Source organism: Vanacampus margaritifer, chromosome 4 (assembly GCF_051991255.1).
Source record: "Vanacampus margaritifer isolate UIUO_Vmar chromosome 4, RoL_Vmar_1.0, whole genome shotgun sequence".
Classification (NCBI taxonomy): Eukaryota; Metazoa; Chordata; class Actinopteri; order Syngnathiformes; family Syngnathidae; genus Vanacampus; species Vanacampus margaritifer.
Window position 1 is genome coordinate 24,468,463 of NC_135435.1, and position 25,210 is coordinate 24,493,672.

At 39.0% G+C, this 25,210-nt stretch overlaps 1 protein-coding gene across 1 annotated transcript in view; it reads left to right on the forward strand.

Moving 5' to 3' along the window:
* Window positions 1-25,210, forward strand: part of tox3 (TOX high mobility group box family member 3) — a 54,513-nt gene that overhangs the window by 24,010 nt on the left and 5,293 nt on the right. The window contains exons 2-3 of the mRNA XM_077564919.1: window positions 5,884-5,946; window positions 14,076-14,327. Of these exons, the coding sequence (XP_077421045.1) occupies window positions 5,884-5,946; window positions 14,076-14,327 (315 nt within the window). The remainder of the gene's footprint in view (window positions 1-5,883; window positions 5,947-14,075; window positions 14,328-25,210) is intronic.

Here is a 25,210-nt window from a genome sequence, read left to right on the forward strand (position 1 = left end):
TTGGCCTTCTCACCCCGTGTTAGCATTATCAGCAATATTTCTACAGCTGGCTCGACTGTCCCCCTGACGTTGTACGCTAAATAAGCGGATACCCGAGGCATAAAAAAAATGCCTCAAAAAGAAAAAAGAGCTCATACTGTATAGCGCGTTCAAATCCTGCGAGATCTCGCAGTCAGCGATCTCGTCCCATCCCCTTCATATGACTGTTTTCATAAAAATGTATATAAAGTAATGTAACATTATCAGGATACATTTGAAGGCTATGTGTCATGACACACATGTATTGCGATACGTATCGTATCGACACAACAATAATATAAGTGGACTGATAAAAAAGATAAATGTAGCAGAAATGCATGCCTAAATGTTTCAGGACTTTACCAAATGTGAGGCGCTGACATGGTTGGCTGAGCTCTAAAGGAAATTGAGAGAAATAATGCCGTGTGTGTGTATTTTAAACTGTCATCTCTGTACTGCAGAACATATTAGCATAAGTGTCATGTTCCAGAGGCCTTGGCTCGACGGTAAAATCGCTTGTCAGCAGTTTATGTGATGGTGGAAATAAGGGGGTTGAATTAGTTTAGTGGTTTCTAATTAGCTAAACTGTTATGACATGTGTGACTGTACCTTTTTGAAAAACTGCTAAAGCTAATATAAAATTTCTAAGAATGGCCGCGCCATGTGTTTTCCCGTGATTTCCTATCGTCTCGTACACTGTTGAAGAGGCAATATTTGATGTTCAGCTAATGTTAACGCATGCAGACATTGATGGTCCTCAACTGCGGATCTTAGCGTTCCCCGCTCATGTTTGCTGATTTGTGGTTACGCCGTCAGATTCAGGGTCACATGGGGTCATATCGGTGCAATATTGTGTTCACCCCCAAAGGTTGAAATAATTTTGTGCAGGATAATAGCTGCAAAATGCCTTATTTCCCAGCGGACATTCTTTCTTTCGCACAAATATTCCTGCGCTGGGATATAAAGAAAAGGTGTGAAAGGGGTAGAAAACATCTCAAAATTGACACAGACAAAAGAAAATATACTTGTATTTATGTGGCGTGCTGGGTTTAGATAGACGGCGGTGTCTGTTCACATTGAGCTCAGCAACTGTGTCGAGCTCTTAATACTCGCTTATTGAAGAAATGTGCTCAGAGGAATACAAACACTGTGTGGCTTTCTCTTCATGCTGCTAAATTTCATCAAGCGAATCTGCCATAAGCCACCATTTTCTATTAAAACGGCAATGCATTTTTATTGAATGCACGTAATGCCGTTGCCTCTTGACATTTCGGATGAATGAATTTAAGAAGTGGCGTTATAAAATAAATCGACTTTCTTCTGTTGCACTATATTTTTACTATATATGGTGCACTGTATACTATATATACTATGTTGTTAGGGGGTGACATTTTGTTGGTGTACCATGGATTTTTTATTATTATTTATTTAAAAAAAAAAAAAATTTTTATATGTGAAATGTGCTCCTTGGCTCAGAAAAGGTTGGGAAACATTGATGTTGACGTCCAGTATATGCACTTTATTGACACTGGAAAAGGAAAGGAAAGTAATAAAAAGCACTTCAGTTAGAACATAATGCTTTCCATTCTACATACATAGACATTCATTTGTCCCATCATTTTTAATTACAGAGCCTTCATTGTCTGCGCTGACCCGTTTTACCGTCAGCTGCACGGCCCCTCCAATCACACTTAATTTCATCTGGCATCGGACTCCCAAGAACAGCAAGCAGCTCCTCCTTCTCTTTGGAAAAAAAAAAAAGAATTGGGAATAACAATCTCCACAGAGGCCTTTCAGCCCCCTCTGCTCGGAGACATGAAACAGCTTTTAGCGGCGAAGATTGATACAGGTGGCAGGGGATGTTTTCTCAAGATGTTCACAGAGCAGATTAGTAAGCACACTTAAAGGGCCCCCCTTGAAAGCCAATAAAAACATAGAGCTCCGCAGGGACGTCACATCGCTAATTATCACTTTGACGATCCTGATCGATGTCCGTGCGTTCGCTGTGCAACTCGACCTTACCCGTCTGTTGATGTTTGTGTATCTGACACATGGCGTACTGATGTATAAACTCTTGCGTGCTCATGAAGTTGTCATCTTCATTAACCGGTCATGTATGACATATCAAGTAATTGTGTTGACTATGGATGCCACCTCAAAATGCGCAAAGAAATGGCAGCTACTGTTCTTGGAGTCATTTTGCTTCTCTGTAAGGTTTGCTGTTGTTTTTTTACAGTACATAATTATTGCAACTATACCCGTCATTCCGGCATTGTAGAATTCCTAGGGTCATCAGATGTCCTGTTTTGGCCAGGACAGTCCGAATTTTAAGTCTTAGGTCCCGTGACCCGGCGGATTTCGCCAACCTCATTGTTTTGTCCCGATACTACGCAGGTCCTGTCCCGTTTTTTTGCCATGTGTATGCCATTCAATCCCAGCCATTTTCACTGGAGCAACTCCCTTCGCTCCCGGATGGTTTACTGGATTTTGACTGATTTTGCAAGGCTCACAGAATATTGTGTTCTATTGCTATAAAAACATGCAACCTCCCTAAAGAGAGATTAGAGTCTCTTCTTTCATCAGGAAAAAAATGATATTTCTATCTGTTTCCGTTTTGCAGCAATTAATTAGCATTAGAATATAGCTTAGTTTCATCATTATTCACAAATCTGTTGAAAACACTGGGAAAAATAGCTTGTTGCAACATGGCCCTGGTTGATCTCTTATACTCTGCTGCCATCTGCTGGCCGTTTTTTGTAATAACTACCGTTGCTTTAAGTGACCTCTTTATGTCAGAGGCTGCATCATAGCCTTTTGTATGCTCTAGCATAAAAAAACAACAACATATAAATATGTTTTTAGGACCATGGCGATATTTAAAATAGAACATTTTGGGGAGCAAATGAGTTAAAGCAACACTAAGGAACTTTCTGTTTATGTTGGTTATGGCGATGCCATATGGACAAAAGCGGTATTGTTATACTTGAAAGAAGATCACATTTCTATGAGGACAAGCGCGTTGCGTCGTTTTTTTTTTTTTTTTTAGCTCTCTCCGAGCGAGTGAAATACGGCCAATGTTGATCCTTGGCTGTCCTTTTATCCGGGGTAGCTTTTGACGTATGCCATAAAGCAGTCAGCACATCTGTAGTTTTTTGGCTGCAGTGTTCCTACCATTCAACTAGTTTTAAGTCGATTTTTCATCAGAAGAGTTATGAAAATATTTTACTATGGTTGAAAAGTTCCTCAGTACTACTTTAAAAGGACATTCAACTGTAAATTATTTCCTATTTACTTCCAAATTCAAGTTTATGTTCTCATTGGCATGCGCATCTAATTAGTAGCAGGGCGGATATACGTTGCAGGCGGTGACCAAACTAGAACTACTTTTTGCTTTTGCAGCTAAGAATCATGGGAAATGTAGTCCTACTGTCCACTGCGGTCGCTAGTCAAAAAAGGGTGGATAATAACAATCAACCAAGATAGCATTTAGCATTTCGCGTCTCTGTGACTGTTGTCAAAATGTACTCAAGCAGTGTATGAAGTCAGTGAATGGGTTGAGGCAACCTCACAAAATATCCACACTATCTCATTTATTGTCATCCACTTCCACTCTTTGGGCTTTTTAAGTCTTCGAAAGTGGAGAATTGCCAGGTTGACTTTGTTGGAGCTTTTGATACTACTTCTCTCCCACCATCCACTTACAATTTCCAGTCAGACCAATGTTCCTCCTGTCCAAACAGACGAGAAAATCTCTGAGACTCCAATTTGCCATCTCAGTGACGGAGAAACACTTTCCAAGATAAGTTCAGCTTTTGGGTTAATTATCAGTTTGGTACATTCGGTTCAACCAGGGTTGAGCGGGACATCTTTAGGTGTGATGGCACCAGAGGCTGCGAACCACCTGCTCCGACAACCACTTCTCGTTGATGCGGAACACTGTTAACATAGCTCCCCCACCCCATCCTCTGCTCACTCTCGCTTTCCCTCCAGGGCACAGACTAATTAATGGATACCATTCCTAGTTGATTAGCCCAAGTCCTTTCGGTAATTACATTCGCATACTAACCGCTCGGAATAAAAGGAGATGGGGAAAAAACGGGCACAAAAGACTGGGAAATATATGTATGCACTTCATGCATTGGCTCTGATCTTAATTTGTTTCTGCTATTGTTTTGCCGCCGCAAAGATAAGACGTCGTTTTATTTCTTCTTCTTCTCATCAACTGGAGTTCCAAGACACGCACACAATAAATAGACTGATGAAACATAAGAAGTTTAACGAAGAACCCGCGATTCTTACACCACCCCCCCAACCCAAACCGGGTCTTGCGTGGGTCGGGTCCACTCCACACAGAGATGCATTGTGCTGCCTGACCCAGCTGCTAGCCCGTAATTCTTCATTCTATGTCCTATTGTTCCGACCTTTCACCACGCTTGTGTCCCCAAAGAAAGGAAGTGGCTGCCACTTTTCCAGCAGGCCACGCATGGGTCAGGAAGGGGGTTTCAGAGGTTGTGAAAACACGATATTTCTTTGCAAAGTGCTTGATTTTAGTAGCTTAAACACGCAGGTGACATTTATAGCTGCCGTTACTTTAATACAGGAATTCGCAAACTATAGTGCACGTCCTTTAGGGGGTGCACAAGATTAGAAGTGTAATGGTGGTCCGTTAAAAATAATGACACAATATCAGCTCTGTTGTGATGGTGAAAGGGGTGCACACCTTAATTGATTTGTGATAAAAGCTTTCTGACTTTTTTTTTTTCCTTTTTTTTGTGGACGGTGCAGGAGGGAGGAGGGTGCGTGAACTGTTGAAGGGTTTAAGGGCTTGTGTGAGCTTGGGAAAGGCTTGTAGCGCCCAATAATGTAATAATTTCCTGACAATGTAATAACTCTTACAAATGTGATCAAATATGCACTTAACTCGATCAGAAATGTAATAAAATAATGTCATAAATCCAGCAATAACGTAATAAAAAAAATTATTTTCATGCTATGTTACTAAACAACACCAAAACTCTGATGTAACATTGAACGTCTTTGACTGGGCGGAGCTTACTCTGATTAAGGCGGAGCTTACTTTCATTCAATATCTGCAGATTTGGTTTAACACTAAATAGATCAACTCTGTCAATTAACACTGACCTGCTTTTTAATCAGACCGTGTTAAAAAATACACTTTGAGGGTTAAAATCAACTCAAACATTTAACACTCCAATTTTTGCTGCGAATGTGTAACAGTCTTCGATGGAATGAACATGAATATATATGTTACATTATCTGTCAAATTTGACATGATCAGTTTGAACAATAAAATGTAATAAATCAACATTATTGGTGAAATGATTACACTGATGGGTTTCATTACATTTTTGATGAAGTGCAAAATGTTTTGCATTTACTTGTGTTATTACATTTACAAGGCTGCTCTAATACCAACAGCCATGACTACCAACACTCACATTAACTCGCTTTGATTACCCTGCGTCACACTCCCACACATACGTATAACACACTCGACCTTACGTGCTATCACTACTCGCCCACAGGTTGTGTGAAGTTAATAAGCCGCTAGTGCATCTCGAGGCTTGTCTTTGTCATGCAAACGCACTTAATTGTCATCCCCGAAAGCGCTCAATAGTCAGAGCGCCGTCTCATTACTTTCCACTTTGAATCAGCCCGGCCCTCTCCGAGTGACACAATCAAAGTGGTGGCGTGGCACCAAAAAAAAAAAAAAAAAAAAAAGCGGGTTAAGGCTAGTGTGTAAACATTGAGATGTGAGTGGCGCGCTTGAGTGACAGCAGTCCACTATGAGCAGAGCAGCAAGTTGATGTTTTTTTTTTTTGTCGTTTCTTTTCCCCCTTTCAGTTCCAGAACAACAACTACATGAACATGTCAGAAGCCAACGGCGCCCTGCTGACTGCTAGTGATGTGAGTATACATGACTTTGAGCAGTACATTTGATTTTAAGGATAGAATGTTCCTGCCGATAAATCGTGTTTTTTTTTTGTTTTTTTAAAGAACGTTCTGCTAGCTGTCTTTTTGTGTGCGTAAGTGCTTTGTTTATGCTAAAGTAACAGTTGTTTAAAAGCCAGTTTAATTTGTTTGTGTTCTGAACAAAGTCTTTCCAAAGAAACATGCACAAAAAAAAGATAAATATTTTATTATTATTACGAATTTTTTTGGGTCCTTTTTGCCAACGCTGGGATCCTATTCTTGTGATCTTAAAAAAAAAAAAAAGTGCTTTAACCAAAAGAAAATGCAAAACCGACCTCTTGAGTTAATCCTTCAGACGCCCAATGAGCTGAACTCTCAGGAGATTTGATGATGGAACTTCAACCTCTATATTTTTGCCTGACTTGAGGCATATTTCTCCTCATCATATTTCGATTTTATTTGGAAAATCATTTCTTTTGGTCGTGTGATGAAGTGGCTATAAAATTGAAAAAATGTGTTTAAAGAAGAAGAAGAAGGAACATAGCTTTCCTTCCTTGGTAATCCTTCAGTATCATTTCCATTCAGTTCATTCTTTTCATTGGCCCCATTCCATGAATAATAGAGCCCTTTTTCATTTCTTTGTGCCTCATAATTCACCACTTCTAAGCATCAATTCCAATATAATAAGCCCAATACGCCATGAAGCCCTCTTCTACTTTTCATATGGATGAATTCCTGTTACTGCATTCCGCTCTGTTATTTTTATTGCCTGAAACATTTGTGCCTCGTCGTTTGTCCCGAGACCCTGAGACAACACAGGTAGCTGCTGACGTCCAAGGAGCTGACGTTGATGTGATGCGATTGCACTCGGTTAGAGATGCTCTGATATACTGGAAATATGACAATATACATGCCTGCTTTACTTCTCAAATATGTATTGGAGAAGCTGAAAAGAGTTTTTGCAGATCTTTCCGCTGGCATAGAAACAGAAATGGTGTTGTGTTTGAGGCGTCTTTCAAACAGTTCTGGCTTTCTTCCTATTTCCACTCTACAGATTCCCTGTAATTTTGTGTTTACGTCCTTAACTCTTTGACTGCCAAAAACGTTTAATAACGTTTAGTAAAATCCAAATGAGGGCTGCCAAAAACGTTAAAAGACGTTAACTATGTTTTTTTTTTGGGAAACGGGTGGAGGAAAGCCTTGGCCAGCTGTGCTGAAAGTATCAAGCAGATCGAGTTAGTATAATGACTATTTTTGGGCACTAGATGGCAGCGATGGCTCTCTTTGGACAAGATCGGGTAGACGTCAGTAGAAGACGTTCTGAAAACGGCTGGCAGTCAAAGAGTTAAATGGGCATTTTGCAATGGTGGCTTGTTTGCTCACGTACTTGTGTGTTTTAACATATGTAGCCAAGAAAGATGTTTAATATTTGGCTTTGCTACTACCTCCGAAGCCCCAAAAAAATGCTGGGTTGACTTCTGATTCAATTTCACCGTGTGAAAAAATTGGGGCAATATCTTGCTTTGCTGGGTTCCTTTGACTGATCTTCATTTAGGCCAATTTTGCAGAATATCTGTGTAAAACCTTACAGTACCTATCAAAGCCGTTTTTGTGGTAAAGGTACAGAATGGGATGACAAAGTCAACCCAGCAATTTTCCGACCTGGCATAGAGACCTGTGTGAAAGCTAATAATTGAAAGCCCGTACCAGGGTGTGAGGTTTAATACATGAAAATCACTTTTTCCACTGTGTATTGCTGAAAAAAGTTGGCCCTGTCCCATAATTAAAAAAAAAAATAAAATGGTGGTATATAATCGCCACGGCACAGACAAATGTACTTCAGGAAAAGGAGATGGGATGGGCTCGGAAGGGGGGAATTTGGTAAATGGGGGTCGCTCCTTGAGTTATAGAAAGAAAAAAAAACAGCCAAACTCATTTGCACTTTATCAAAAGGAACAACTGTTTCCAGTGTTTGGGCACAGATGGTTCTGCTCCTCGCTAAGGAGGACACCGAGAGAGGAAGAGAGAGAGAGATGAAGAGATAGAGGACAAGAAGCATGAAGGCTTCATTGTCAAGTCTTCTTCAAGCCACTCAAGATTCAATGTACATGTAAAAATAGGCGTTTTCCCATTTGAGACACCGTATTTCAGCAAATATTGGACAAGGGTGTTTATTTGCACAACTGCAGGGCGAGGCCTTTTTTTTTTGGTTTCTTAGATAAATTACAATTTAAGTCAACTGAAAGTGGAGTTTGAAGAAAAAGAAGACTATTGATCATATAGCTGAGAAATTCACAATCACTACTTCCTGCTTCCTGCGCAGTGCAAATGTGGCTTTTTAATGCTGCACAAGAGACTAGATTACATCCTAAGCAATAACCTCTTCGGGAGTTTAGTTGCTGCTGTTTTGCTTTGCAACAGGACACTTAATGTCCCCGTGTGAACGATAGCGTCAGAGATAGAAAGAGAGTGTGAAGTGCCCACGGTTCTTTGTGTCAAAAGCAATTGTGGCAGATGTTCAGTTCACGGGGAATAAAAAAAAAAAAGTGTCATCAACCCTGAGAGACTGTTTAACAGGGATGTGATTTTTCCGCTAATTCGCAGAATTACGCTTTTTTTATCCCCCCCCCCCCAAAAAAAAAAATCTGATTTTTTTTTTTGTTTGTTTGTTTTTTGTAGTTCATTGTGTATGCACATGACTCCGACAGATAACATCTTCTGCTATAACAAAGACATTTGTGGTATGCTCTAATATGAGTTACTTTTCATTTGGTCATGATACAATTATTTGTTCATGAAATTTGAACTCTTCAACATTATTTATGTGTTAACTTAGTAATCACATTAGTTAGATATGATGATATTCTCAGTGATAGTTTTTAAAAGCAAAGGCAGTCCAATGTTTTTGAATGTGACTGATTTTGAGTTGACTAAAACTGCCATTTTATATGGGATAGTTCAATATACATTGAAAATTTATGCTGTTGTTTTGTCTATTTCTTTGTCATGTGAGTGCATTGAAAGTACTTAAAAACACGGAAAACCCATGAGCTCCGGGGGGCTGCGCCCCCCTTGTCCCCCCACCAGGGCACTGCCCTGGACCTAGCTGGGTGCCGGCGGCCCCCAGACCCCCGGCTAAATTTTCAGATAATTTAACTTTGGTCAAATCACATCCCTGTGTTTAAGTGCTGCTGTTTTGGCTAGCAACAGCATTCAAATGGGTTTATTCTTGAAATGTGAATGATAAGGCCTATGATTGGAGACGTTTGTTTTTTTTTTCCTAATGAGAAATAAGAGGCGTTTATTTGAGGGGCAGACTATTTCACCGTGATTGGTCATATATTTTTCGAGTGATTTTTGCATTCTCTGTGCTGTGGCGTTTTTGATGGCCAGTGTATCATTTACCTGATGCACTTAGAGGATGAGATAAGATGACCTGCTTGTGCTTACTAAAGCATACATCCTCGCTGGCAAAGAGCTTTGGCTGCCTCCCTCGCAGTAAAAGATACAGTCCGGTAAGATTGTCTTCCACTCAGATGTATCACTTTACTTAGCCAATCACATTAGAGACATCTAATGAACTATAAATATGTAGAAATGGACTACAAATTTGAAATAATGTTGATTAGGGCTTTCGGTGGCTGATGTTGTCATTTGAGCGGTTGCACTCTGGCCGTCTGCTGATTTGAAACCGGATCCTTAATCCTGCCTGCCATTGATTCGCAGGCCGGCTACATTCAGTAATTACATGCTGCTGCCTTCAACATGTCTTGGTTATTGCATCTGTGAATCACATTAGTACATTTATTGAAGGGCTGGGAGTACTGCCTGAAAAGCTTTTTGTTCTCTCTCCCTGAAAGAGCAGCCTGATGGCACTCAGATAAAAAAAGAAAAAAAATCCACTGATAACAATTCAACCTTTGTTTGTTTCTGTAACCATTGTTATAAAATTCTTATTGCTTTTCAAACAATGTGTATTATATGTGGATCAATCACATTTTGTTCAGAGTAGGGTCAGTGAGGTATAAGGAAAATGCTAAACAATTTCTAAAGCTGATTTTGCATTGCAAATCTTGCAACATACAAAACTGTGTGTTAACTTGTCATGTAAAAGTACATTTTTGCATTCTTAATACACTAAAAGTGAAGTAACAATAAGGCAGGGCAATTAATTTATTTTTTCTTAACAGGTTTTCTTACAAATAATGACATCTTCCAATATCTAACCGAGAGGTAAATACCTGCAAGTGGAAATGTTGGTCTGGTCTCATATTTATGAACTGTTGGAAGCACCTTGGATCATTTTAATACACAACCCAACAAAGATGACTGGAGGGCACGTTGTATGTGGGTCCTTTAAATATGATAGTGAATTTGAATTTGGGCAACAAGTTCAGGGTGTACCCCGCCTACTGCCCGAAGCCAGCTGGGATAGGCTCCAGCAAACCCCCCCCCCCGCGACCCTTGTGAGGACAAGCGGTTAAGAAAATGGATGGATGGAATTTGAATTTGGGCTGTATATGAAAATGATCCATAAACACACTATTCTAAGTGGAGTCTGACTTATCAAGGGAAGGATTTGTTTATTCATTTTTTGTCAAACTTGCACTTTTAGTACGAATCCTGCCCACTGTTTGAGTGTCCTTTTCTGTGCACATCTCATACCTTGTAACGTCTTCCAATGTTGCCCACTCGTCAAAATGCACATGCACTTCCATCCCGTGCCAGCAGTTTGTTTTGGCACTTGGGCTCAGCTGAGCTTTCCAGAACCATTTGAATGCATAAACAAACCGGCCATGAAAAGAAATTACACTGTACGTTTCTTAATCTTTGATCACAGCCCCCCTCTAAGATGCTCCTGGTGTGGAATTAGCTTGGCCTTATTGGAAATGACTCACGGCGGTGTTAGCAACACCGTGACACCCTGCTACGTCCAGCAGGATCTGACACCTCCTCCCCCCCAAACAATCCGGAGAGGGTCTTTCCTCATGGACAGGAGACATATTTCAACCCCCCCTTGTTCCAAATGAGATCTGACACACTGAAGGCCTCTGGTGCATATGTTAATTTGTATCATCATTAACATACAGAGGAGCTGGCCCAGCAGTGATACTGGTGCCCGTTTCCATCACTGCATGTCATCAACTTCCTTGTTGTTCATTATAAATTCAACCATTGATGATAGATGAGTATGATTCTGGTCCCATTTAACCCTATAAAGAATGAACCATGAGAGAAAATTTTAATTATTTGTAAATAGAGTGTTTATTGGTCTTTTTGAACAAACAAACACAATTTTATTTGAAAAGGAATTTCCACATATGACTTTTGATTTGTGTCATATTTGATACATCCGGTCACAATGCTTTAAATTTGTACATCAACTTCCTTGTTGTTCATTAAAAATTCAACCATTGATGATAGATGAGTATGATTCTGGTCCCATTTAACCCTATAAAGCAGTGGTCCCCAACCTTTTCTGTACCACGGACCGGTTTAATGTCTGACAATATTTTCACGGCCCAATCTAAAGGTTTAGCTGATAAAGACAAAATAAAATGTCATGAAAAAAACTGGTATTTTCTCTATAATAATAATGAACGGAAATCTACTGTGTAATCATGTGCAACTTTATTAACGGCGTCCATAACGTCGCACCAACAACAGAGTGGTCAAGTGAGACGGATGTAACATATAGAATCCGGCCACTTTTCAAAATAAAACATCATTTTCGAAAAAAATAAAAATAATGCAATTTTTTTTCTTTCGGTACCAAATGACCCACGGCCCGGTGGTTGGGGACCACTGCTATAAAGAATGAACCATGAGAAAAAAAATTTAATTATTGGTAAATAGAGTGTTTATTGGTCCTTTTGAACAAACAAACACAATTTTATATGAAAAGGAATTTCCACATATGACTTTTGATTTGTGTCATATTTGATACATCAGGTCACAATGCTTTAAATTTGTACATTTATAACTAAAAAAATATAATAACAGACATATCAAACATATTAGTATTTCCGAAACTCAGAACATTTCCCCCGATTATAATAAGTATATGCGTCTCTCTTTTCTCAATTGGGGCAATCTTCCAAGGTCGCTGGAAAAGCCATCATCTGGGTGATACTGCCCTCTAATGGATTATCCGTGCAGTGCATGTGACAGATCATTCACGTCAGGGTTTTAATGGGGAAAAAAATATTATACTCATGAAATAGATGGCTCAAAATTTATTGTATTTAATGATACATTTGGCTTCATAGGGTTAAGACCTTCTTCCTGGTTTTTTTTTGGGCTCTAATCTCTAATTATTTATTCTGCCGAAAACTTTCATAAATCATTTTAATACTACTCCAGTACGAGTGATTTGTGAACGTGACCAGAGCTTTGTCTTCTGCTCAGTGTGCCTCACTTTGCTCTAGATTGCTACATTATATAATAGAGATGAGACTAGGACCGCAAGGCCTCCACGCCAGCATACAACTTGACCCAGCTCGGCAGGGGAAGTCGGAAAAGATGAATGAACGCGGCAAGGATGGCAGATCTCTTGAGCTTTCCCCCCCCCCCGCTTGACATGTGGCAGTTTAGTTTATTAACTTTCGGACACATCTTTATTATTTCATTCACGTGTTGGGATTTTTGGAGTGGACTGAAGCTCATGAAAGTGGAGAGCTCGTAGCGAACAGTTCTTACTGGAAGTGTGCGTAATCTATTCAGCACTCAGGCAGCCGCAGGCTGGCATTTTGACAAATTGGACTTTAGCTCCCTGTGAACTGAAGGTGAACTGGTTCTGTTTTCTGAATGAAAATGGTATTAACTGTTTCTACTCCTGGTTACTGGTTATTAGTGCTGATTTAGATACTCTTGGTGACTAATGGTTGTCTAGTAGTGGTGCTAATACAATATTTTGTCAACAATAATGAAAACACATAATAATCATATTGGACGGACACACGTGTGAAAGGAAATTTACGAGATTAAATTTTTCTTAATTTAAATATATTTTTGTTATTTGGATGGATTTGAACTCCTGTTTCCATGCCAGAATGCCTATTATAGATATAGCTCAACTTCCCATAGTGGATTTGCGTGTGAATCTGCAGCACCTCTGCTGGTTGCAGCCAAGTACTGCAGTCCATTTTTTGCCTATTCTGTTTTAAGCACATGATTAATCAGCTACTAGTTATACACAATTAATCGATTTTTTTGTTGAGCATTTAAGCAATTAGTAAGTAGGTTGTTGAATAACTCTCCAAGATCCTTTATTATGGTGCAATTGTCTGTGTTTCTTCAGAATTTTACACCTGGCGAAATGATAAAGTTGTCATGTTGTAGGTCACCTCGGGTTTTTTAAAAAAAATTAAACAGTTTGAAAAGAGACCTTCATAATGATCATAAATGCCTTATTTTGGTTTTCATGCCAATTATTGTAACGTCAAGGATGTCCTCAAACGGAACAGCCCGGTAAAAGTGATCCCAATTGCTTTTGGATGGTCACTTCATATGCAAATAGGATACAAGTTGTAAGATCTTTTTTTTCCCCGCTTTTCACTCAATCATTATTTAGCAAAATCACCTAAAAGCACTTTTGACACCATGCCCTTTGGTGTTCATGTGCTCATTGTGAGCTTATGAATATACTCCCAATTCCGCAGAGTGGCTTAACGCAACATTGCACATAAAAACAAGAACTAAGTGTGTGAACATCCCCATCTCCGAGAAGGCGCGTAAGCAAATTAAGCGTGTCGGAAAGCTTTAATTCCAAAGGCAGAAGGATTAGGCTGTTTGATGAGCAGATTTAGGAGTGCAGGCGAGGGGAACAAAAAAAAGAAATACTCCTGGCCGAGTGTAATCATCTTTGAAAATGTTTTTTAAAGCCATCTAGTGTGTGACGTGTATTTTCAGTGCACTCCAACCCAACATCTCGCATCCCTGAGATTAAGTGCCTTTATCGCACATCCTTTCGCTTTCCCGCGATCGCCACTTTTGTTGCCTTCTGGACGTAAATAGCTCCAGTAAATACTACACTTTAGTGCACTTACAAGACAAGTGTATTGCCACAGTCCTAAAACTTCAATCTGATCAACGAATATGTTCTCACCTCCCCTTCTTTACAGACCTTTCACACCCCCAGTCTGGGGGACGAGGAGTTTGAGATTCCTCCCATCACACCTCCGCCGGAAATGGAGTCCGGCATCGGCCTGTCTGACGGGGATTCGCCTTTTCACACCATGCCGGAGACTCCGACCCAGCACAGGGGCTCCCTGATCCCTCAGTTCCCACCTCAAAGCTTGGATCTGCCCTCCATCACAATCTCGCGCAACATGATGGACCAGGAAGGGATGCCGATCAGCAACGGCCAACCGGTGGTGAGTGTAACTGCCCGTCTCATCATCAGGAACGATACGGTGAAAAAATATTGTTTTAAGTAAAGCTCTTTTTTTCCCATCAAGATGCTATGGCAGCATGATAATCTCTAAAAATAAAAAAATAAAAAATAAAAATAAAATTAAATTAAAATTAAATTTAAAAAAAGGAGAGCAATGATGATGACATATCAAATGGGTAAAATTACCGAATGAACAATACTGATCTCTCCAGAAAAAGAAAAAAAAAAGATAATCTCTTAAGGGAAGCCGCTTCTCACTTTTTAGACCATTGTTCTGTAAGATGTCGATTTGAAGGCGAAAACTGAGATTTCCTCCGACATGAGACGGTCAATCGCAGAGTAGCGGGCAGGCATGTGAGATTGTTGTCTCGGGTTGGAGAAAGGTGTTCTTAAATGCCACGGTGGCGAGAAGCACTGAGGAGGAGAAATGGAAATGTCAACCTGGATGACTGCTTGTCTATTAGGAAAAAAACGACAGATTCATTTAGTGGAATGAAGAGAGAGAAAGGACAAAGCCTGATTGGTCCAGATAATGATGATGTTGACGTGCCGTGAACCATTTTAATGTATTTCCTTGCCTATGCACACCGAGGTTGTTATGGTTAAACAACACTGACAAAATATAGCTAATAATAACAATTCAGTTACGTAATAAAAAAGAAAATATTTTTAAGAAATGAAAACTAACTGGAACTAAATCTTACGTTTATGAAACTCACTAAAACTAGCTATATTTATTGTGAAAATGTCCTTTGTTTTTGCCTGACACGAGCTTTCAGGAGTCGTTTTGTATTTATTTCAGTTAATTAAGGTCAAATTTTTTACTTTACTTTATTTTACTACAGCTGTGTCCAAACAATGGCCCGGGGGCCATTTGTGACCCGCCATTCATTTTTAAGCGGCCCGCGGCATATACTATAAATATCATCTGATACTAATCAATTAGTTTTATATACCGTAGAGCTTTTCTAAATAAGCAAAAGTGCAAGGGGTTAAAGGGTCTCGACCAACCTCAAATCTTGTAAAATTCTTAACTATTTGCCTTATATGTGTGGGAGTGTGATGTTATTGGGTTGTGTGTCTAGAGTTTGGGTGGGTGGTAAAGAGGAGGGAGTGGGTGTTTTTTTTTTTTTTTTTTGTGTAAAGCACTGAGTTGTTTCTTTACATGATAAGATGCGATATAAATCAAGCTAACTTGACTAGACTTATTGAAAGCTGTTCAGGTAGGCAATTTTGCAAACTAAACAACCCACTTTACTGTATAACCAATATACAGTTGTTTAATTAACTAATATTGGTGTGCTTAAAATAAATAGTAAAAAAATAATAATAATTTTTTTTTTGTATTTGGGCCACGGTGGAGAAAATTTGGACAACCCTGCTTTACTCAATTATAAAAATACTGACCTTTTTTTAAAATTTTGCACTCGACAAATACTCCATATATAAATTAAAAAAAACTAAAACTAATAGTAAAACTAAAAAGACTAAATTAAAATGAAACATTTTTGAAAAAAAAGTAATAAAAACGAACACACTTGCTAAATAAACAAATTAAAACTAACTGAATATAAATCCCTAATAAAGATCCGTATCTGGTTCTTTAGTTATTGTCACACTTTTCTGTGTCGTCGTCGCTAATAAACTCGTGGTGAGATCACAAAAAAGCTCGACTACTTAAAAAAAAAAAACCTTAGATGCCAAAGCCCTCAACATTTGACAAAGTATTGTTTCATTTTTGAGTCATATTTTTCCAGGTTTCACTGCATTTATTTACATTCCAAAAGGGTAGAAGGGCTATAAACTCTTAACAGCTCCTTTTCCCTGCCTCGGTGCTCTGGGGCCCACAAGATAATTGCCGTTTTTTTTAAAACATCCCGTACAGTAAGTGAGGGCCCCACAAGGCTTGTGCCTAAAGAATTTTCATTTCACGGTCAGTTAAGCTCGGTACATCTGGAGGAACCTTGACACAATTACATTCCGGACCGTTCTCACGACTTGCTGGAGGATTAGATTTTGATTCCCCGGCATTTATTCCTCCTTAAAGACCATTTGCATGGCTCATGTGTCTGATTGGACTCCTATTTCAAAGCTGAGAAAGTAGGTTGGCGCTCGTTATCGGCCATCGCACATTCTGCTGCGGGTGGAGAAAAAAAAAATGGCGATGGTCCTTCATTTTCTCCTGAAATGGGATTGATTCCCCAAAAGCCTTGCCACAATGGGTATCGTCACTCCTTTCACCTGCTTTTTTTTTTTTTTTGTCTGTTATCTCCAAGAGGGAACTTTGGAAACCAGATAAGTACTCCTCTCAGTTTGCAGGCAGTGATTTACGAGGGCCTGAGAGGGGGTGTTTTGTCATTGTTGTCAGCACGCTGATAAAGGAATGACAAGCTTATGTACATGATTACAAGCTCACTTCTTTGTCGTGGCTGCAGGGACACACAAATAAACAGCACAATATTGCAATTACATTTGTTTCCTGCTTTGATTTTGTCCAGAAAATTGTTCCACCTGTGCCTTTCACACAAAACCCAGAAAAAGTGTAGTGTCAGTGCTGTATACAGAACAGTTACATGGTAAACAGGAGGGACAATGCCTGGGCAGGGCTTCTGATTCTTATTCTGAAGGTGGATGGTTGTCGGGTAGACTATACCCCAATTCTGAACAAAATAACACAAGCACATAAAAAATTATAACTTTACAGGCAGTGTAAAAGAGACTAAATATGTCCAATAAGAATCGCAATTCTCATTTAGTACGATTCAGAATCGATTTTAAATGTCCCGAAATCGATTTTATTTAAATAATTTTATACTGTCTTACCTTTGTTTGTGTGTGCCTTTATTGGGAGCGCTGTTCATGTTGTACCCGATTTGGCCACTTAGGGGCAGTGTGGTTCCACGCGGTCTGATACAATGTTAAGTTGTAGCCACATTAAAGAGTGGAAGGAAAAAGGCACGATTAAGTTATTCCAATAAAAGTAGCGTTTTTTTGCAGCGTGGAGCCGTTCTTTTGACTGATAAAAGTGCCACGAGTAGAGCACTAATTAGCATTAGCGAGTCAGACTGGAGTAGATCATTACGGATTTTTGAACATCTATAAATTGAAGTTCAAGTTGTGCTGCTGTAAAGGGCAGTATTAAAAAAAAAAGAGAGAGAGATTTAAACACATGCATGCCTGCAACCCTAACTGTACCTTAATATTATATAAAATAAATCACCTGTTTTGTGAGCCACTTTTTGTTGTAGACAAACTGAATATTCGCAGTTAAATATTTTGCAGACAAATCCAGTCACTGTCAATCTTTATTTCAAATGAAGCTAGCTATGCCCGTACCTACAAAAAAAGGTATGAAGGCAAATACTTAAAGATAGTCTCCTATTCCATATTGGTGCAATTTATACACAACAGTCGAATAGGGGGAAAACTTGTTGAAATACTTGCTGTTACAAACAGTGTCATAAAGAACTAATATGAAAGCCAGCCTTTGAATATACCTGGTCTGATTTGCAAAATTTTCTATCACACCGCCAAGTGTTTTCTAATTTATTATTCCTCATGCACACGTAGCTCTTGCAAATTGTTCACCTTGTTAGGGGCACTGCAACTCCTGAATGCAAAGTCATTATTTATTGAATCTGCTCTCCTAAGAAGCTCCAAACTCTCATTTTTGGTTTCCCACTTTTTTTTGCGCTCAAACCCAATCGTACCGCAGGGTACGGCTTGCCAGCGTAGCTGTATTCACAATTTCTGCTCCCGCCCATCTCCCCTGAGTCCCAGGATTCTGTTTCCAAAGAACACCTGGTGCCTTCGCCGTGTCTTGACATGTGCAAGGACACGGAGACAATTGCCTCAGTCTGTCCTTTTGTGATTGGATTACAAACATACAGTAGTTGCCTTATAATGCGATCTCTGTTTACCACTGTCATGTCCATCCACCTGTCCGTGTTCTATGCCGATTATCCTGTTCAGTGTCACAGGAAAGCTGGAATTTGCTGTCAGAAACGGGGCTACGTCCTGCTCTGATCACCTGTCAAGATTTTAGAATTTTCATCCAAGGCATTAAATAGTTCCTGTAATGTTAGCATCGATGCTAACTTAGGTGTGTAAGAAAGGAAAAAAAAGAAGATTTGAACTGGAAAATATTTTTTTTATTTTAAAAGATGATGTCAGTTCCAACCGAATAAATCATTACACTTTGAAATATATCAAGATACATATTGAATTGTATTTTACTGTCGAGATATATCTTAGAAGGAAATGGCACATTTACAGTACAACGAAAAAAGAAATACATCATACATTCTCAAACGGAGCTATCCCATTTCGAATCGAATCTACTGAGTTGAACCAAATCGAAGCGTTCCACTTTCAAATCGAACTGTCCTTGAATTGATACACACTCTTTGTTGCTATCATAGCACAACAGGTGTTCTGGCTGGTTCGCCAGTACAGCCTTTGAAAGCGGGTTTACTGGGGTTGCCATGGCAATTACTTTTTATCCTTCTCACTAAAAGCCTGTTTAGCATCGTTGGGTACATTACTAAATATTGTTGCTTTAATCTGTTGTAGTGACCTGATTGAAATATATTGACATGCAACTAGATTTTTTTTCCCATGTTTTTTTTATTTTGGCTATTTTTGTAAATTTTTCATATACATATTTATTGTGTAATTATATACATTTTAAACATTTTTTATTGTGTAATTATATATTTAAAATTTTGATTCCTACATCCAATTTTAATTTGTATTCAGTTAAAAATTGCAATAATTTGATACTACTCCTTGGTTCCTTGCTTTAAAATGAGTTTGAGGTTTTTTGGGGGGCAAAATAATGTTTTTCAGTGTGTTGTTTTTGTGATTTGATTCCTTGCAAACAACTTAATAGCATTGCTATTGTATTCACCAGTCAAATGTGAGCATTGTAGCAGAAAGCATCACATCAGCCTACCGCAAAGCTCTGACATGAGCTGTACATCAATTTAAAAGAGTGGCATTTTTTGTCTCTTCTTCTTCTTTGGTTGCCTTGACGGAGAGCCTGCGTGACACGCGGGCTCGGTCAGAAATGATAGATAATCACACGGCCGTGCAATACTTGTAATGAAGTCTCAGTCTGACCTTCTGTGTGATTGATTCTGTGATTTACCACAGAATCACAATAAAATGTTTAAATGCCCATAATGCATCTGGAAGATTAGGGGGAGTGGATAGTTGGCGGGCGTAATTCAGCGGAATGGCGTTCATACAGAAAATAGGCTGAAAATAATTGCTTTTACGGGCAGCCTGGAGTGGCTTCTAATGCTACACCAAAGGCAGGAAGATGCCAGGTCTTCCTTTCTTTTCCATGTTGTGGCTGGTGACAAAAAAGGTACACACAAAAAAAGTATACTTTTACAGACAGTGTGAAAGGGTAAAGGTATTAGCTCAGATTGTGTATTTGCTGGGTTGATTTTATCTCCCCATTTTGTTTTGCTGCTGCTTTTAGAAAGTATTCACTGACGTCATGGGATCGCAAGTCTGCCCTTCATGGTGGGTCAACTTTCCGGCAGACTCGGCTGTGCTTGTATTGTTTCTTAGATTTATCTCAACACTCCATGCAAGTGACACACGTTAAAACGTTTGATCAGTGGAATCGATTGGATTACAAACATTTTCCGATGTAACTGCCTGGACCGGACTACATGGCAACGTATGCTCTGAGGTAGGATGGCTCCAAAAACACGGACATTCTTGCGTCTTCTGTACTTTTGGCTTTTATTGCTTGCTATGTGCATTTATCATTTGTGAAATCGAGGTGAAGAATCTCCGGTTATTTTTAAACCAAGTTAGCTAGTACCCAGACCGCGCTAGCATGTTTCAACAAAAACAACAACAACATTGTTGATTCATCACTTATTATCGTACACTTAAACAACAATTTAAACTTTTGGACTGCTGGGAAAGGAAAATAAGAGACCTTAAGGAGGGTATTTGGAGATATCTCAAAATCGGAACATCTTGACCACCAGATCTATTTTTAGCCAGAGCTAGCCACGGCTAGCGGCTCACATATATCACGGCCGCATTATGGTAAAAGCATTTTTTACCATCTTACAATGACACCTTAATCAAAATGGTCAGAACACACTTTGGTAGACTTTGTCGGTTGGAATCCTTTAGATTTATCTTTGCACGGCGCACAATGTGGGGCAAATGACGTCATGTGAATACTATCTATACATAAAAATAAAAATAAAATCCACCTGGCTTCTGATGCTAACCCAAAGGCGTAAAACTACAGAAATTTGTTCCGCACTTCCGAAAGAAGGCTGAAAATGACAGCTTTTACTGGCTGTGTAAAAGAGGCTTTTGACTCGAACTCAGAAGGTGTAAAACTGCTGTCTCAATTAATTACTCCACTTCCATTTTGGTTCTGTTTGCACAGACACAGATAAAGGGTTTTTAAAAAAAAATCCAGGAAGTGTCAAAAGGGTTTCTGTTAGATTAAATGTACATGAGTTATCCCATATTTACTCTTATTGTATTGCAAAGCATGACTCATGCTCTTGGAGCTGCAGAACAGGAACTGTTTCCTTATCACAAGATAAGGACTGAAACATTTTGTTGTTGGAACGCCCTGTAAAAAAAATAAAAAAGAGAGGGCTCGGGATTGTGCCTCAGAGTGGGCAGGAGATTGTAACTGGGCACATCTCTGTCCGTTCTCCTCGCGAGTGAAAAATTATTTAAGTCTCTTGTCTTCCTTCCTTGTCTATTGTTTATTAAATGTTCTTGGTTGACTGAACCTGACAATTTCTGATACTACCTCAGGAGGCAAAAAAATGCCGGGTCGACTTGTTCCCCCAATTTATGTTGGGTCAGTACAGAACAGTGACACAGTAAAAAAAAAAAAAAAAAAAAGTTCCTCCTGAGCTAATATCAGATGACCCTATTGTACTGGTAATTCCAGCTATTAAAGGCAGTGTGAAAAGGACTCCTGATAGATTCTCCAAAGATGGAAAAATAGTCAGACTGACACTGGTTCAGTGCCGGAAAAAGGGCTGTAAATGCCGGCACTTAGAGGAAGTGCATAAGCGACTTCTGAAACTTGTTTTTACTTCATCCCCCTAGGCAGTACCGCTACTATTTTTACAGTTATTCACGCAATAATAAGTCATTATATTTGATGGTTACGTCATATTTTTTTAAATAAATGTAGTCTGCGCCCGGAGGGCTGAAATGCTCCCATCCGTGCCTATACCAGTACTGTACTCACAATTGTATTTTTCTCATTTGGCTTAAGCACAGTTGCTGAAAATGAAAGGGGAGGGTGTTGTGGGTGTACACGTGTGTGCGTGCACATGTGTGTGCGTGTTTTAAAAATAAAAATGATGTCGCCATTTAGAAGCCCAGTAAAGGAATATGTGCAGGGCGCTGATAAACTATCTTTAATAGGACTGACCTTTCATGCTGGCGAAAGTTACTGGGGGATTCATCCACCCATAATTACCATATAGATGATTTTTAGCCCTCTGCTGCCACAGAACATTTCCAAGAGCTCTGCCCATTGATTGAATAGAAATTGAACTTGTTAACATTCTTTTCAGTGCTCTTACAGCTTAGCGCACGCGGACACTGTTCATAAACTCTCCATCAATTCTGATTTTCCATTTTATTTTTGTGATATCTTTGTCGAAAGCATATCGCGCGAGTGTCATCCGAGCCCAAAAAAGATGGCTTTCATTTGATTTGCTTTCATCAACAAGAAATGCACCCAATAAGCAATTTGTCCTCCCCCTTTCTCCAACATCGTGTGAGGAATATTACAAAGTGAATGAACATTTATTGATTACAGACATCGCAGCTTGTTTGGCTGCTGAGAGCCGGAGATAAGGACTTATTTGCAGATTGACGACGACTATCAAAACATCTCGTCGAGAGTGCTGACAATACCGCAATCAAAATGCAAACGAGAGATGGCGAGCGCCGTGCACCGGCAGCGATCCATTCATGTGCACGCGAGGCGACCGCGAGCCAAGATGATTCGTTGGCCGTTATCGTTACGTGACAATTCCAGCACTCGGGCACAAAGTTAGTACATCTGTTTCAATTTGTTGTCATTTCAAGATTATTTTTCCCAATAGTCATCCATTGTAATAGAATTTATTTGTTCCAGATGGATGGATGGATTGGATGTTCCAGAGCTGTGTTTGTTTGTTTGTTTTTATATAAACCAGCAACAGAAATACTGCAATTAAAATAAAAAGATTTAAAAGATTATTTATTTTTTCTACATAAATAATCATTAAGCACAGTTTACATGTTCAAAGAGCCAAGCCGATTAACTTCAAAAATAAAAAATGAATTGGGAGTTTTGCAAAAAAATTTCAGGAAAATTCTTGTCTCAAAGTAAGTTGATACAAATAAAGTGACCTGCCATTCATCTTGGTAGTTATGTTCCAGACCCACCCATCATAGTTGAAAATAAACGATACACTCTGAAAACAGTTGGGTCAAATGTAACCCAATTTGGGTCAAAAAGGGGCTGATATACTACTTGGGACATTTTGCCCCATAAAATGTTCCTCCTAGTTTCTTTTTTAACTAATACGGACAAGTTCATGTCCAAAATATATAAGTTAATATAAATAAGTTGAAGTTCGTAAGTTGTGGGGGGGTTCTGTACTCGGTTCTTACAGTCCTTAAGTCACGTTGAAACCTTTGAAAATCTCTCAAAGTTGGGATCCTGATTCTCCAAAAAGAACGGAGACCCCTTTCTGTAAGACACAATGTCATTTTCGTCTCAACCTCCTTGGAGGGAACAAGTCCCTCTTCTTGCTCTTATTTTTAATGCGAATGTGAAGGCACACTAATTGAAATTCAGAGTTGTGGAACTATAGTTTTGTTTTTTGTTTTTTACAAATACGGACAAATTCATGTCCAAAATATATCCTTTTTTTTTTTCCCCCAGGAGAGCTCAGTATTGTTCATTCGATTTGACATCATCATTTCTCTCCTTTTTTTAAAAAAACAAATAAATTAAAAAAATTTAATAAATGTTTTTTTTTTTTAAATATATATACATATATATACATATACACACACATATATATATATATATATATATATATATATATATATATATATATATATATATATATATATTTTGTATGTGGGTGAGTATGTGTATGTGCGTGTGTGTGTGCGTGCATGCGTGCGAGTGTGTGTGTATTCATCAGTTCACCTAAAGCCCATTAAAAAAAATCCCATACTAATAATATAATATAATAATAAATTGCCAAATGCAGAAACATCAATGTAAGTTATCACGATGTAGTGGCTCTCGCTAACAGACAGAATTAAGTAACCAGAATTAGGTTAAAAAATTCTATATACGTAGACCATGTTTCTATAAATTTTGATATTTGGTTTTTATTTGAGGCAGATATTTTTTCCATTAAAATGTGATTTATGAGGAGGTTAGACCATTGGTCGATATTCAGAGTTTGTTTATTTTTCCAGTTAACAAGAATTGTTTTTTTAGCGATAGTAAGGGCTACAAGTGTAGATTGAAATTGTTTATGTGGTAAGTCAGTTGTTGTTAGGTCACCTAGCAAACACAAGTTTGGAGATAAAGGTATCCTACAGTCCAAAATAGCGGAAAGTTTTTCTAAGACTTTAGTCCAGAAATACATAACCAGAGTACATAACCATAAAGCATGAACATAAGTGTCTGTAGTGTTTTGTAAGCATTGGAGACAAATGTCCAAAATATATCCTAAAGTTGACGTTTGTAAGTTGGAGGGAGGGGGGGATTGGTACTCGTTTGTTTGTGGCGTCTTTCAATTTTTTTTTTTTTATAAAGGCCAGAGGCAACAACAAATGGACAAACAGGAGAGGCAGAGTCTGGACTCTGACTGGACTGGTACCAGAATGGGGACATTTAAAGATCTGAAAGATCGTTTTTATGTTACCATGTCGTCCAAATGTAGCTGTTATCTGCTGTGTGTGTTCCCAAAAGTTTACCAATTCTAGTTTAAGGTTGTTTTACTTTCGAGGTTCCACTGTACTAGTTAGCGTTTAAAAGAAAAAACTCAATGTTTAAGGAGCATTTTGAGGTAATCAGCATATTCCAAACAAACGTCGCAACGGCCCATTGCCCGACCTGCATCATTGCCATACAGATGGCCGCGACTAATGAGCTCAGCATGCGTCTTTTTATGGCGCAAACGGCAACCCGTCATGTTTTCAGTAATGACAAAAGCACTTGGAAGCGAGGTGGCTATGCAAATATGCTCACAAGCTTGTGTGTGTATTTTTTTTTTATTTGGGAGAAAACAAAACCTGTTTTTCACAGCATCTTCCTGTCACATAAATAGACACCTTCCAACAACCCAGAGATTGTATTCATGATAAGGGAGAAGTGACAACAATATGTTGTATCCTTAAAAGGTGTTACAATATTTCTTCAAGATGGGCGAGTTCAATAAAGCCTCACGTGTTGCTTTATGATGTGTTGATTTCGGTGGAGATTGAGTTTGTGCCGCTGAATACCAGATGGACTCAGCCAGAGGGAACAAATCACCTTCTTGTGTTGCGCTCACATCTCCTCCTCTGTTCCATGTCAGCTCTCTGATCTGGCAGCCCTTCGAGACGGCTGTTGGTTTCAATCTAGCTGCAATCGATGCTAACCTGTGCAAACATGCACCTTGCATAAGGCGCTTTAAACAACATGTTGTTCCTTCTCAAAGACTCTTTCAAGACCCAATTGTTAGTTTCAAAGACTTCGGAAAAATCTGTAGTTACTTCTCAAAGAAAATTCAATGATCCTGTTCTTTCTCAAAGACTTTCAAGATCCACATGGTTCTTCTCAAAGACTTATTC